This window comes from Ovis aries, chromosome 9, assembly GCF_016772045.2.
Source record: "Ovis aries strain OAR_USU_Benz2616 breed Rambouillet chromosome 9, ARS-UI_Ramb_v3.0, whole genome shotgun sequence".
Taxonomy (NCBI): domain Eukaryota; kingdom Metazoa; phylum Chordata; class Mammalia; order Artiodactyla; family Bovidae; genus Ovis; species Ovis aries.
The window spans coordinates 65,830,229-65,842,850 of record NC_056062.1 but is presented as its reverse complement, the minus strand read 5'-3'; the positions used below and the strand labels follow the sequence as shown (position 1 = coordinate 65,842,850).

General features: G+C 38.3%; 2 protein-coding genes across 4 annotated transcripts; both read right to left on the bottom strand.

Annotated features, from left to right (window-relative positions):
• Nucleotides 1-4,391: 4,391 nt before the first annotated feature.
• LOC132657188 (endogenous retrovirus group K member 6 Env polyprotein-like) lies at nt 4,392-12,388 on the bottom strand. Its single transcript, XM_060393463.1, has 2 exons — nt 12,329-12,388; nt 4,392-6,857 (listed from the first exon to the last, which is right to left on the bottom strand). Exon 2 carries the CDS (start codon nt 6,820-6,822, stop codon nt 4,867-4,869), a length of 1,956 nt encoding a protein of 651 aa, XP_060249446.1. The 5' UTR covers nt 6,823-6,857; nt 12,329-12,388; the 3' UTR covers nt 4,392-4,866.
• LOC132657189 (endogenous retrovirus group K member 24 Gag polyprotein-like) lies at nt 4,392-12,388 on the bottom strand. 3 transcript variants are annotated; one of them, XR_009594983.1, is made up of 2 exons: nt 6,622-12,388; nt 4,392-4,973 (listed from the first exon to the last, which is right to left on the bottom strand). XR_009594983.1 is itself a non-coding variant. In XM_060393466.1 (2 exons), exon 2 carries the CDS (start codon nt 11,797-11,799, stop codon nt 10,042-10,044), a length of 1,758 nt encoding a protein of 585 aa, XP_060249449.1. In that variant the 5' UTR covers nt 11,800-11,901; nt 12,111-12,388; the 3' UTR covers nt 4,392-10,041. The 3 variants fall into 3 exon arrangements, 2 of the variants coding, with proteins under 2 accessions (XP_060249449.1, XP_060249448.1); XM_060393466.1 differs by having other exon boundaries at nt 4,392-11,901; nt 12,111-12,388; XM_060393465.1 differs by having other exon boundaries at nt 4,392-12,159; nt 12,230-12,388.
• Nucleotides 12,389-12,622: the final 234 nt, after the last annotated feature.

Genomic DNA, 12,622 nt, shown 5'->3' with positions numbered 1-12,622 from the left:
GCAGTCGCTGTCTACAGTGATTTTGGAGCCCCAAAATATAAAGTCTGACACTGTTTCCACTGTTTCCCCATCTATTTGCCATGATGGGACCAGATGCCATAATCTTTGTTTTCTGAATGTTGACTTTAAGCCAACTTTTTCATGCTTCTCTTTCACTTTCATCAAGAGGCTTTTGAGTTCCTCTTCACTTTCTGCCATAAGGGTGGTGTCATCTGCATATCTGAGGTTATTGAGATTTCTCCAGGCAATCTTGATTTCAGCTTGTGCTTCCTCTAGCCCATCATTTCTCATGATGTATTCTGCATATAATTTAAATAAGCAGAGTGACAATATACAGCCTTGACATACTCCTTTTCCTATTTGGAACAAGTCTTTTGTACCATGTCCAGTTCTAACTGTTGTTTCCTGACCTGCATATAGGTTTCTCAAGAGGCAGGTCAGGTGGTCTGTATTCCTATCTCTTTCAGAATTTTCACTACTAATGGTCAAAACAGTATGAAATTCTAAGATGCAGTAGTTAAATGATTTTATTTTTCCTCTTTTATATTTTGTTTTGTAGTATGCTCACATAAAACAACAGATTTTCATTTGTCATAAAACCCATTTGTAAATATGACTATATTTGCATCATATTATGTAATTCATGTACATATCATATTTAGGTGCCCACATTATCTCCAGGGATATGATGCCATATTTGGTTCTAAGTTAAACCATTTTGAAAATCAAAGCAAAAATATTGATAGTAATAGACTAATGAGTATAATTATTGAGACTTATAAAGCTGTGAAAATTAAAGGTAGAGAAGATACTAAAAGGCATAGAAGGGTTTATTTTTAAGGAGAGATATTATTAGAAGGGGTTACCTAAATTTAGAACCTAAATTTAGAAGGTTAAAACAGAAGGAGGACAAGTTTGAAGTTTTATTAAGTAACAAAAGAAAAAGGTATATTGCTTAAGAAAATTCTAATAAAAGAAAAAAAGGGTATCACTTGTAACTAAAAAATGAAAGTGAGGAGAAATAAATTTCATGACCCCTGTTTTACAGACTGTAAAATATAACTAGATTCTAGAAAAACATTGGTAGACTCAAATCTCATTGATATATCTTGAACAATTTAGTAAAGATAAGACTGTTCATAGAAGGACTCAACCATTTATGTTTGTTATCTCATAAAAGACCTTTTCAATCATTACAAATCCTTTATTCCTTTTGATCTACCAATTTGTTAGTCAAAGTGCCCAGGAAACTCACTTTAAATTGCGTATGTTAAGAGGCTATATCTATTTCTATGTTAGTTAGGATTATTTTGTTGAATGCAAAGTTAGCTTCAGTAAATAAGGGAATTTCTTAAAAGCTGATGTTTCTTCTTGAAGGACACGTTCCTTCTAAGGACTAAGGAAAGAGCATCGGTTCTACTGGAACTGGAGATTTGAAGGATCTCAACACATTTTCATCTCTCAACTCTGGTTTTCTTTGTGATTCAGGCATAGCTATGTATGTGAAGTGACTCTGGTTTCTGAGCTACATTAATTGACCTAAAGTTGAACCAGTTACCTGGAGGAAAAAATAAATTTCAGGAAAGAACTCTGCATGGTCTAGCTGTGTCCAGTTTCTGGATCTGTACTAAACAAATGTGGTTGGAGATAGGGTCATTTTACATAAACTGGTGTTATTATTTGGTAATCATTGAGGTGGTGGAGAGTGTGTATTCTCTGAGAACTTTAAATGCTAAAGAGATAAACCTTAAGCAATGATGATATAATATATTTTGCAATCAGATAGGAAAGGAGAAAGATTGAAATTATTCATTGGAAGTGATGGTATGCAGAAATGATGCCCTTCTCAATCCTAAAGCATGGGATAAATTTGTGGCATGATTCCAATGTTGTCAATGCGGTATATTGCAAATGAAAATTATCCTAATACACTTAAAAATTATTAAGAAATCTAAGTATAACAAAAGAACAAATAGGTATAGATTACCAGCAAACTCACTATAAAAAAAAAAGATGTGAGAGTAAATGCCCCAAATCATTCATGACTGAAGATGTACAAATAAAGATAAAGTGATATATCATTTTAATGATATATCATTTTAGTGATTATCATATATAAAAATTATCATATATTCCTTGTTTGTGAGGATCTTGGGAAAGCTGCACTCTAATATCCTGGGGAGTGTAGTTTTGTTCACTTTCTGGAAGACAGGTACTCCTATAAACCAAATATACTTCTAAAATATAGCCTTCAAACAAAATAGCAAAATTGTCATGATATTTTAACAAGAATTATATTGGTTGTAATAGAAAAGAAGCTAGAAAGAAAAAGGGAGTGCATTTGTGAAATAAATTATGATAGTATTATATGATGGAATATTATGTATAATAAAAAGGAATGTTTGCTTTTGCTAACATGGAATAAAGAGAGGGAAAGAGATTATTATCTCCTTAACTACAGAAATATTTTTATCACTTTGTAATAACACTTAAAAACTTGTTTGTTTTTTTTTCTCAGAAACTATATGTCTGAAATCTTTCTAAGATCCCCATATCTGATCATCACCCCACTACTCTGACACTTCCATGACAAATAATTAACCTCAGTGAGAATGCAGTTCCTTCAGCTCCATCTCTATCCACAACTTTGTTTTTTTCTTTTTCTTCATCAAGTTTAGATTTCAGGGCTCATAATTATAAACATGCTCCTGCAAACATCCTAAACTCTATCTCTCCTCTCTCTCTTGACTTTCTAATTTTCTGCCCAGGAAGAAACTTCAATCCTGGATTAAATTTTCTATATCAGTTTAGTTCAGTTCAGTCTCTCAGTCGTGTTTGACTCTTTGAGACTCCATGAACTGTAGCACGCCAGGCCTCCCTGTTCATCACCATCTCCTGGTGTTCACTGAGACTCATGTCCATCGAGTCCGTGATGCCATCCAGCCATCTCATCCTCTGTCGTCCCCTTCTCCTCCTGCCCCCAATCCCTCCCAGCATCAGAGTCTTTTCCAATGAGTCAACACTTCTCATGAGGTGGCCACAGTACAGGAGTTTCAGCTTTAGCATCATTCCTTCCAAAGAAATCCCAGGGTTGATCTCCTTCAGAATGGACTGGTTGGATCTCCTTGCAGTCCAAGGGACTCTCAAGAGTCTTCTCCAACACCACAGTTCAAAAGCATCAATTCTTCAGCGCTCAGCCTTCTTCACAGTCCAACTCTCACATTCATACAGGACCACAGGAAAAACCATAGCCTTGACTAGACGGACCTTAGTCGGCAAAGTAATGTTTCTGCTTTTTTTTTTTTTTCTATGTTGAAACTTTATTACAAAATTATAAAGCAGAGCTCTGTAACAAAAAATACACATTTGGGTTTGGTCTAACACCAAGTAAGTCTGAGAAAATATAAGCCACTTGAAATAACACATTCACGTCCAAAAGGTTTCAACAAATTTATACAATATACATTGAGCACTAATTCCTGTACAGCTTATTCTTTCTAGTTTGGATCCAGCTATTCCAATGTATTATGAACCAGTCAGCTGTCCTGTCTTTTAAAACAAGTCACAACTGAAATCTCAGAACAATCAGCAAAAGCCATGGGATAATGGAAGAATTAGATGTTTCCATGGTAATTAAGACCAAGGATCCATGAGGGGCAGGAGAGAGCATCCAAGGATAAAAATCAAGTTTGCTACCTAGGTTAGATAGTAACTGAAATGGTATCTTAAGAAGTCCCAGCCTTTATTTGGTGTAGTAATAAGATACAAAGTGGGAAGGGGCGGGGGGCGGGGGGGTGCGGTTAGGGTTAGGTGGTTTTAACACCTTTTCTCCTAAATGGAAACCTTCACCAAAAGGGATTAGAAGACTTAAAGGCAAATTCTTTCTCCTAGATGAGTAAATGCCATTAGTTCTGATTCTGACTGAGGTTACAAACCAACCATCAGGATACTGTTAACTCATGTCTAAGAGGGAAACTGGGAGGTAGGGAGTGGTAAGGCCTCAGCAAAGAAAACAAGTTTTAAGCAGGGAAACAGCCAGCTTCTGCCCTGAAGTTATTGCTAGGTTGTAGCTGAGCTGCTATGTGCAGACCTGTTTGTTTCACAGTGGAACTAAAGAGTAGCTGAATTCTTTGTTAAACTGGTAGGCACCGTAAACTATAGTATTTACTGTCCAGCAGAAAGGTGGTATCTTTACAGGGAAATCTCCATCCGCCACCCCCCACCTCCCACCCCCAGTTCCTACAAAGGCTGTAGCCCAGAATCAAACTATCTAGGACTTGGTATAATGTCAGGGTACGTGGTTTAGTGGTTGATGGAGAGAAAGCATTAAGCATATCCTGTACCAACCAACAGGTGCTGTCGGCGACGGAATGACACACCAACACTGCAGAGTGGTTTAAATCTTTATATTTTAACCCTTGCTTCTTACAGCTGCTTAATTTTTATATCCCTTGCACAACAACCTACAGGGCAAGCTGCCAAGCACTACGATTCAGAGACTATACAGTGCGCAGGCGCAGGGCGAGATAACCTTTACCTTGGCTTATTTACTGCAGCTAAGACTTTGTTTGGGGGAACTTCCTTATCAACTTAGAATCCGTTTTGTCCCAAGGTCTGTTCCTTTTGAGGAATCAGAGAAACATCCTTGTGTGCAAGCAATGTTCTTTTCCCATGGGAACAAATAGGATTTTTAGCTGAACATCTCGTTTGCAAGAATGCTCAGCCCTGGTTGAGAGTCTCGTTTGCAAGCACTTCTCAACCTTCCTTAAACCTAGTTCCCTACACTGGGCAGAACATCTCGTTTGCAAGAATGTCCAGCCCTGGTTGAGAGTCTCGTTTGCAAGCACTTCTCAACCTTCCTTAAATCTAGTTCCCTACATCTCCCCCTTTCTTTTCTTGTAGATGCTGAATAAGCGCTTGAATACGCAAAGCTTCTTCTTTCAATTGTTTCCCTTTTCGCCAGCGCCGGTAGACTATAAAAGCAATAAAACATAAAGCAACAATTAACAAAGTATTCACAAAGGATGTTGTTAACAGTGTAGATACATGCCCTAAAGGATTAAGGTTGTCTAATCCTTCTTGAAGACTTTTCAGTATATCAGAACCAAGAATATCAGGCAGCGTCTTACTAAAAGTTGACAATATAGTTTGTTCCAATTCCATAATTTCAGCAGTTAAATTTTGGTGTCCCACTAAAGACCTTTTCACTTTTTCCCAACCCTCACTCATATTAAAGGGAACAGGGGTTACACATAGGTGAGATGAGTTCCAATCACATTTTAACACACTCTTTGTAGCTAACACAGTCACTTGATCTCCTAACCAGGAAACTGTGTGTTGTAAATTCAATACATCAGTAGCCAATTGAGCGTCCAAATCATGCTGTTGTTGCCACAATAAATGAGCATCTTTATGCCATTCCCTGACAAAATCAGCAGTCTGTATGCCTTGATGCAAAGCAAGACCTGCTACAGTTGCTGTTGCTGTTACTGAAGCCACGGCGAGAATTGATGCGATGACAATGCCAAGCATTCTTCGAGATCGATGGAGAAGAGTTTGTACAGCATTCACAAGATGAGTGACAGCAAAAGAGTCCGACCAAGGTCGAGTAAGATTAACAGGCAACCAAAGTTCAGTCCGTGCTTTCACAATGACCAAAGAATAATTATTGGAATGGACCATCTTGTTTTCAACATTTTCCCACCAAGAACGATTTATGCATTGAGTCAAGTTACAATCAGAACATGATATAACTCCCAAAATTTCATTCCAAATCCATTGCCCATACAGTAAGGAATAAGGAAATTTTACACATGCTATAGCAGAGTAAGATTTATTAATATGCAAATGAACTTGAAATGGCCCTTTAGGATCATTAATATTTAAAGTAAAGTTTCCCGTCCATATAGTAAGGTCACCTGACACTGCCCATAATTTCCATATATCTCCTTGTACTTGAGGGTGCCCATCCATTTGTAATTGAGGTGGAACCAATGCAAAATGTTGCCATATTACAGTTTCATTTCCTTGACCATTCAGGGTACCATTTATGCGATGCCATTTTAAAGATCGATTAGACCATTTTTCTAAAAATTCTCCATGAGTAGGACTCCAATCTACAATTACATGATTTGAAAAATTCATAACTAGACGAGGGTCATGATCCCTGCAATGTTCCCACTCCAGACGTGATAAAGATGCTTCAAAAAATGAAGCAGGGCAGAGGGACATATGTATCCTCTTACTCTTATTTAAAGAAGACCGTGAAGTATTAAAGCCACGAGAAGAAATGAGCACAGTAAAAACTGCAAAGTGTTGTCCCCTATAATTAACTCCCCAAGTATTATAAGAATGATGTGAGTGTGTTTTTGTAGACAGACAAAAAGAATGCCCTCCTATACATAAAGGAATACCTTCAGCTGCTATAGTAAGATTAGTAACGTTATAATTTTGTACATGCTGGGATAATTGTTCAATCCCTCCACAATCAGGTGGAGGGAAAAAGTTAGTTTCGTTAGTACAAACTTGGACTTCTACTTCACCCCAGGATACCGCCCGCACCAAAGGAGGATTAGGGATATAGGCCCAATAAGTATAGTTTGCGGCTTCCACATACATTACCTGACAAGTTACCACCGCCATCATGGCCAACAAAAGATTAGTAGGATTCAATGGTTGTCCTGCTTTCTGCAATGTTTTCTCAGCTTCTTGAGTCAGTTTCTTCAACTGTCCCCATGTCGGTGGACCTGCCTCTCTTGTCGCAAAGGTGAAAGTCCTCTGCATTGACAGTTCCTGAAACTGGCGCATGATTGGGTCGCTCATTCTGCAACTTCACCAATCTCAATGGAACCCAGATCCTGGAATTATTCACAGAAATAAAAGCATACCCTCGCCCCAAGAAGTGAAGTACTGCTGGAACCCATCCCTTTATCTCATCCTTATACCATACCTGGGAATGTTCAAAGCTTTTTGTCTGCTTTTCTGAATTGCCAAAATGCTGTTCTGCTGGAGTAATCTTACTTTTTCCCCAGACATTCAAAAAGTTAAGAGTTAATAGTGTTTTATTTAATACATCCCTTGGTGATATCACGCCTTTCTCCCCCTTTCTTATTTTTTCAATGTATTCTCGAAGAGTCCGATTAGCTCTTTCAATTATAGCTTGTCCTTGACTATTATAAGGAATACCAAAAGTGTGCTTAATATGATATTGTTCTAAAAATTGAGATAATTTAGAGGATTGATATGCGGGAGCATTATCAGTTTTTAATTCTATAGGTATGCCCATAATAGCAAAACAAAATAATAAATGAGTAATAACAGAATCTGCCTTTTCTGAACTTAAAGCTGTAGCCCATTGAAAATGAGAATAAGTATCTATAGTATGATGAACATATTTCTGTTTACTGAATGAAGAAATAAAAACAACATCCATTTGCCAAATTTGGTTAGATTGTAGTCCTCTGGGATTTACTCCAGGAGGGGCAAAGGGCAAAATAAACGGTGCACATATGGAACAAGAACGAACAATGCGTTGAGCTTGTTTTCGTGTTAACGAATAAGTTTTTTGTAACCCTTTAGAATTAGTATGATGTAAACAATGTTCTTGTGTTGCAGACTGTAAAGGATAAAGTAAGGCATCAATATTTGCATTTCCTTGAGATAATGGTCCGGGGAGAGAAGAATGAGCTCGTATATGAGTAAAAAAGACAGGGTTAGTTCGCCTAATTAATAATTGTTGAACCTGAAAAAATAATTTATCAATATTAGTTTTTAAAGTTACCGGTAAAGTGGCTTCAGGAAGATAAATACATGAAAAGACTGCATATTTAGAATCAGAAACAATATTAATAGGAATATCAAAAAAATCCTGTAATGCCAAACAAATGGCCCAAAGTTCAGCAGGCTGCACAGAAGAAAAGGAATGTGGAACAACTTTAGAAGTAGTATCAGTCCAATAGCCAGCAGTATTTTTATTGGCATCTGTAAAAATAGTTTTTCCTTCAACTGGAATATTAGATATAGGAGATTTACAAACCATTGATGTATGTCGAAGGAAATCTATCATTTTAGATTGAGGATATTGATTAGAAAAAGTCCCTGAATAAGATGCAAGAGCTATCTGCCAATTTTCATTAAACTGTAAGCAATTAGAAATTTGGGTGGAAGTAAGTTGAGTAATAATTGTTTGAGGGTCACTTCCAATTAACTGAATAATACGGCCTCGACCTTTCAAAATAAGGAAAGCAATTCTATCCGTATAAGTAGTAAGCTTTTTTGTATAATTATTGGGTAAAATACCCACTCAATCAACCCTGCAGATTGAGCAATAACTCCAGTAGGAGAATAGGGAGTATGGAACACTATGAAATATATAGGTTGATCCTGTTGTAGATAAGTAAGAAACCCTTCATTTAACCGTTGCTCTACAAAGTGTAATTCCTCTTTTGCTTGAGAAGTAAGAGATCGAGGACTGTTAAGAGCAGTATCACCCTCTAAAGTAGAAAATAAATGACGCAATTGATGTGTAGGAATCCCTAACATGGGACGTAACCAGTTAATATCACCCAAAAGCTTCTGAAAATCATTAAGAGTTTTCAAATTATCTCGTCTAATTTGGACCTTTTGAGGTTTTATTCTTTGTCGTTCCAAAATAGCACCTAAATATGAAATAGGAAATTCAGTTTGAATTTTTTCAGGAGCAATTTGAAGATTAAAATCACTTAAAGCTTTCTTTACATGAATAAAAAATGTATCTCGTTCCTCTTTACTAGGAGCTGCCAATAGAAGATCATCCATATAATGATAGAGAAGACAATTAGAAAATTGTTGTCTCACAGTAATAAGAGCACGATTAACAAACTCCTGACAAAGTGTAGGGCTATTAATCATTCCTTGAGGCAACACTGTCCATTGATAACGTTTTACGGGCTGCCCATGATTATACACTGGAATAGTAAAAGCAAATTTATTTCTATCTTTTATTTGCAAAGGAATATTAAAAAACAATCCTTCAAATCTAAAACCATCAAAGACCAATCCTGTGGAATCAAAGCAGGAGAAGGGAGACCTAATTGCAAAGCTCCCATAGGTTCTATACATTTGTTAACTGCCCTTAAATCAGTTAACATTCTCCATTTACCAGATTTTTTCTTAATGACAAAAACAGGAGAATTCCAAGGAGACGTAGAAGGTTCAATATGGCCAGACTGAAGCTGTTCTTTTACTAATTGTTCTAAAGCCTCGAGCTTCACTTTTGGAAGCGGCCACTGCTCAACCCATTTAGGGACATTAGTTAACCATTTCAATGGGAGAGCTCGAGGAATCTGAGCAGTGGCTACAAGTTTTCCGACGAGATGGTGAGTGTTGTTCCTAAAGAAAATAAAAGATCTCTTCCCCAGATATTAATAGGTATATTAACAATGTAAAAAGAAATAGATACTTTCTTTCCATTAGACAATTGGCATGACAAAGGTTGAGTGCTTCTCCACACATCTGCTATTGATCCTAAGCCTGTTAAAACAAGAGGAATTTTTTCTTTTTTCCAGTCATTAGGCCACTGCTGGAGAGAAATAACCGAAACATCTGCTCCTGTATCCACTAATCCTTCAAACTGTATACCTTCAATAATCAGTGACATTAAAGGACGAGAGTCATTAATAAGCATTTCCCAAAATATACTTTTTCCAGTACTTCCAAAACCACCGACTCTCTCATTAGAATATGAAGAAAACGGGTGATAAGGTAACAAAAGAAGTTGTGCAATCCGTTCCCCTGCCAGTAAAGAAAGAGTTTGTGATGTTGAAACCATAATTAAAATTTCCCCAACATAATCAGAATCAATTACTCCTGGGTATACAATCAATCCTCTTAATGTTGCACTACTTCGTCCCAAAATTAACCCAAAAGTTCCTCTTGGTAATGGGCCAAAAACATTAGTCCGTAATTTATAAACACCTCCTCCTGGGGATAAAAGAACATTTTCAGCTAATGGAAGATCTGCAGCTGCACTACCTAATGTAGCAGCCTTCAAATCTGAAATCATCATTTGAGCACCATTCGAGGAAATTGGCTGTCGAGATTGGCATTGACCTGTGCAGGAAACTGGCAAGGAGCTCCCGGTACTGTTCCTGGGCCCCAGGAGCTTAGGCCCACTGGGAAGTTTCCCGACAAAGGGGCTCTTAAGGGATTCCCTTCCCGATCAGTTTTAGATTTACACTCCTGAGTCCAATGCTTTCCCTTGCCACATCTCCTACAAAGACCTAAGGGCTGTCGCTTTTCTGGCAATCGCTCATTTTTTGGCTCATTTCTTCGTCTCTTACAATCTTTCTGAAAATGTCCTGGCTTCCCGCAATTAAAACAATTTCCTCCCCTCTGAGGTTTCACAGCCTTTGCTAAAGCTGCTGCAAAAACAGAGGCTTGATGTTCAATTCCTCCAACTCCAGAGCATGCTCTTATGAACTCAGCCACAGAAGCCCCTTGTCCTTTTAAAGGTCCCAAAATCCTTTTACATTCTGGATTAGCATTTTCATATGCCAATGTATCAAGCAAAATTTTTGAGATCTCATCTCGACCAACTGTCCGTTCAATAGCCACCCGAAGGCGGGCCAAAAAATCTGTATAAGGCTCATTAGGACCTTGTATAGTTTTCACAAAAGACGGTTGAGCCTGTCCAGTAGGTACCACTCTACGCCACGCCCTTAAGAAAACCTGACGCACCTGTTGCAATTCCTGATCTGTGTACTGAGCTTGTTCCCTCAAGGCTCGATATTGCCCTTCTCCCATCAACTTATCTTCTAAAGGACCTTGTGGATTTTGTCCCTCATTAATCCTAGCTTGTTTTCGGGCTTCTTCTTCCCACCAACTACGAAGCTGTAACCATTGAGATCCTTCTAAAACAGCTTGAGCTATAGATTCCCAATCAAGAGGAAGAATTAATTTAGAAGTTCCCACATTCTCTAGCATTGATAAAACAAAAGGAGATTGGGGACCATATTGAGAAACAGCGGCCTTAAGATCTTTAAAAAATTTATACTCCAAAGGCATATATTGAACATTAATCATTCCTGCCCGTGCATCATGCTGACGTATAATGGGAAAGAGGCTAGGTGGATCCACAAAACCTCCAGGAGGTGCTGAAAGATCATCATCATCATAGAACTTAGTAGCAGGAAATGTAAATCGCTGATTCTCTCTCCCTACCTCAGCCTTGTCAGCAGCTACTGGAAATAAGGATGCGTAGAGTGGTGCAGAGGATTTAACAGCCTTGGAAATTCGCTTTTTATTTGATAAAACCTTCCGAAAGGCAGTAGTCATTGCCTCTACAGAATCTGAATCCTCCCCAGAACTTACATCTCTATCTGACTCAGTGGATGAATCTTTACTATCATCTGGGGGTTTGAGCGGAGGCCGAGATGAAGCCCCCCTTTCACCTTTATCTTCCTTCTCCTCACTCATAGGCACATCTTCATATAGGGGATCTTCCTTTTTAAGAGAACATGAGACGGCCTCACTATCAACAGCCATTAATTTTAAAGCCTGTGTTATAGCGCTACATAGAGTCCACAGCCTTAAAGGAATCACATTTCCTTTTTGATGCTGCCTTCTTAACTCTTTCTGCACCACTTTCCATTCCTTCAAATTCAGCTGTACTTCTGTTTGATATTGAAACCAATAACAATGCTGCTCTATAAGACAGAACAACTCACTCAAGCGGCGAGTAGACGTTTTAATTTCTATAGAATGCAGGAGCCCCTTAACCAGCTCCATATATTGTGACTTTAAAGACGGGGAATTCCCCATAGTTTTTTCTTTTTCTTTTTTCTTTTTTTCTGTTCTTTTTCTCTTATTTTTCTTATTTTCTCGAAAGTCCCCCTTTCAGCGTTTTGCTCCGGGGTGCTCTCCCTTTCGGATTTTTATTTTTCTCTTTTTCTCGAAAGTCCCCCTATCAGCCTTTTGCTCCGGGGTGCTCTCCCTTTCGGATTTTTATTTTTCTCTTTTTCTCGAAAGTCCCCCTATCAGCCTTTTGCTCCGGGGTGCTCTCCCTTTCGGATTTTTATTTTTCTCTTTTTCTCGAAAGTCCCCCTATCAGCCTTTTGCTCCGGGGTGTTTACCCTTTCGGATTTTTATTTTTCTCTTTTTCTCGAAAGTCCCCCTATCAGCCTTTTGCTCCGGGGTGTTTACCCTTTCGGATTTTTATTTTTCTCTTTTTCTCGAAAGTCCCCCTATCAACCTTTTGCTCCGGGGTGTTTACCCTTTCGGATTTTTATTTTTCTCTTTTTCTCTATTTCCCGAAAGTCCCCCTTTTAGCCTTTTGCCCCGGGGTGCTTACCCTTTCGGTTCCGTCGAGCCCCACATTGGGCGCCAGATGTCGGCGACGGAATGACACACCAACACTGCAGAGTGGTTTAAATCTTTATATTTTAACCCTTGCTTCTTACAGCTGCTTAATTTTTATATCCCTTGCACAACAACCTACAGGGCAAGCTGCCAAGCACTACGATTCAGAGACTATACAGTGCGCAGGCGCAGGGCGAGATAACCTTTACCTTGGCTTATTTACTGCAGCTAAGACTTTGTTTGGGGGAACTTCCTTATCAACTTAGAATCCGTTTTGTCCCAAGGT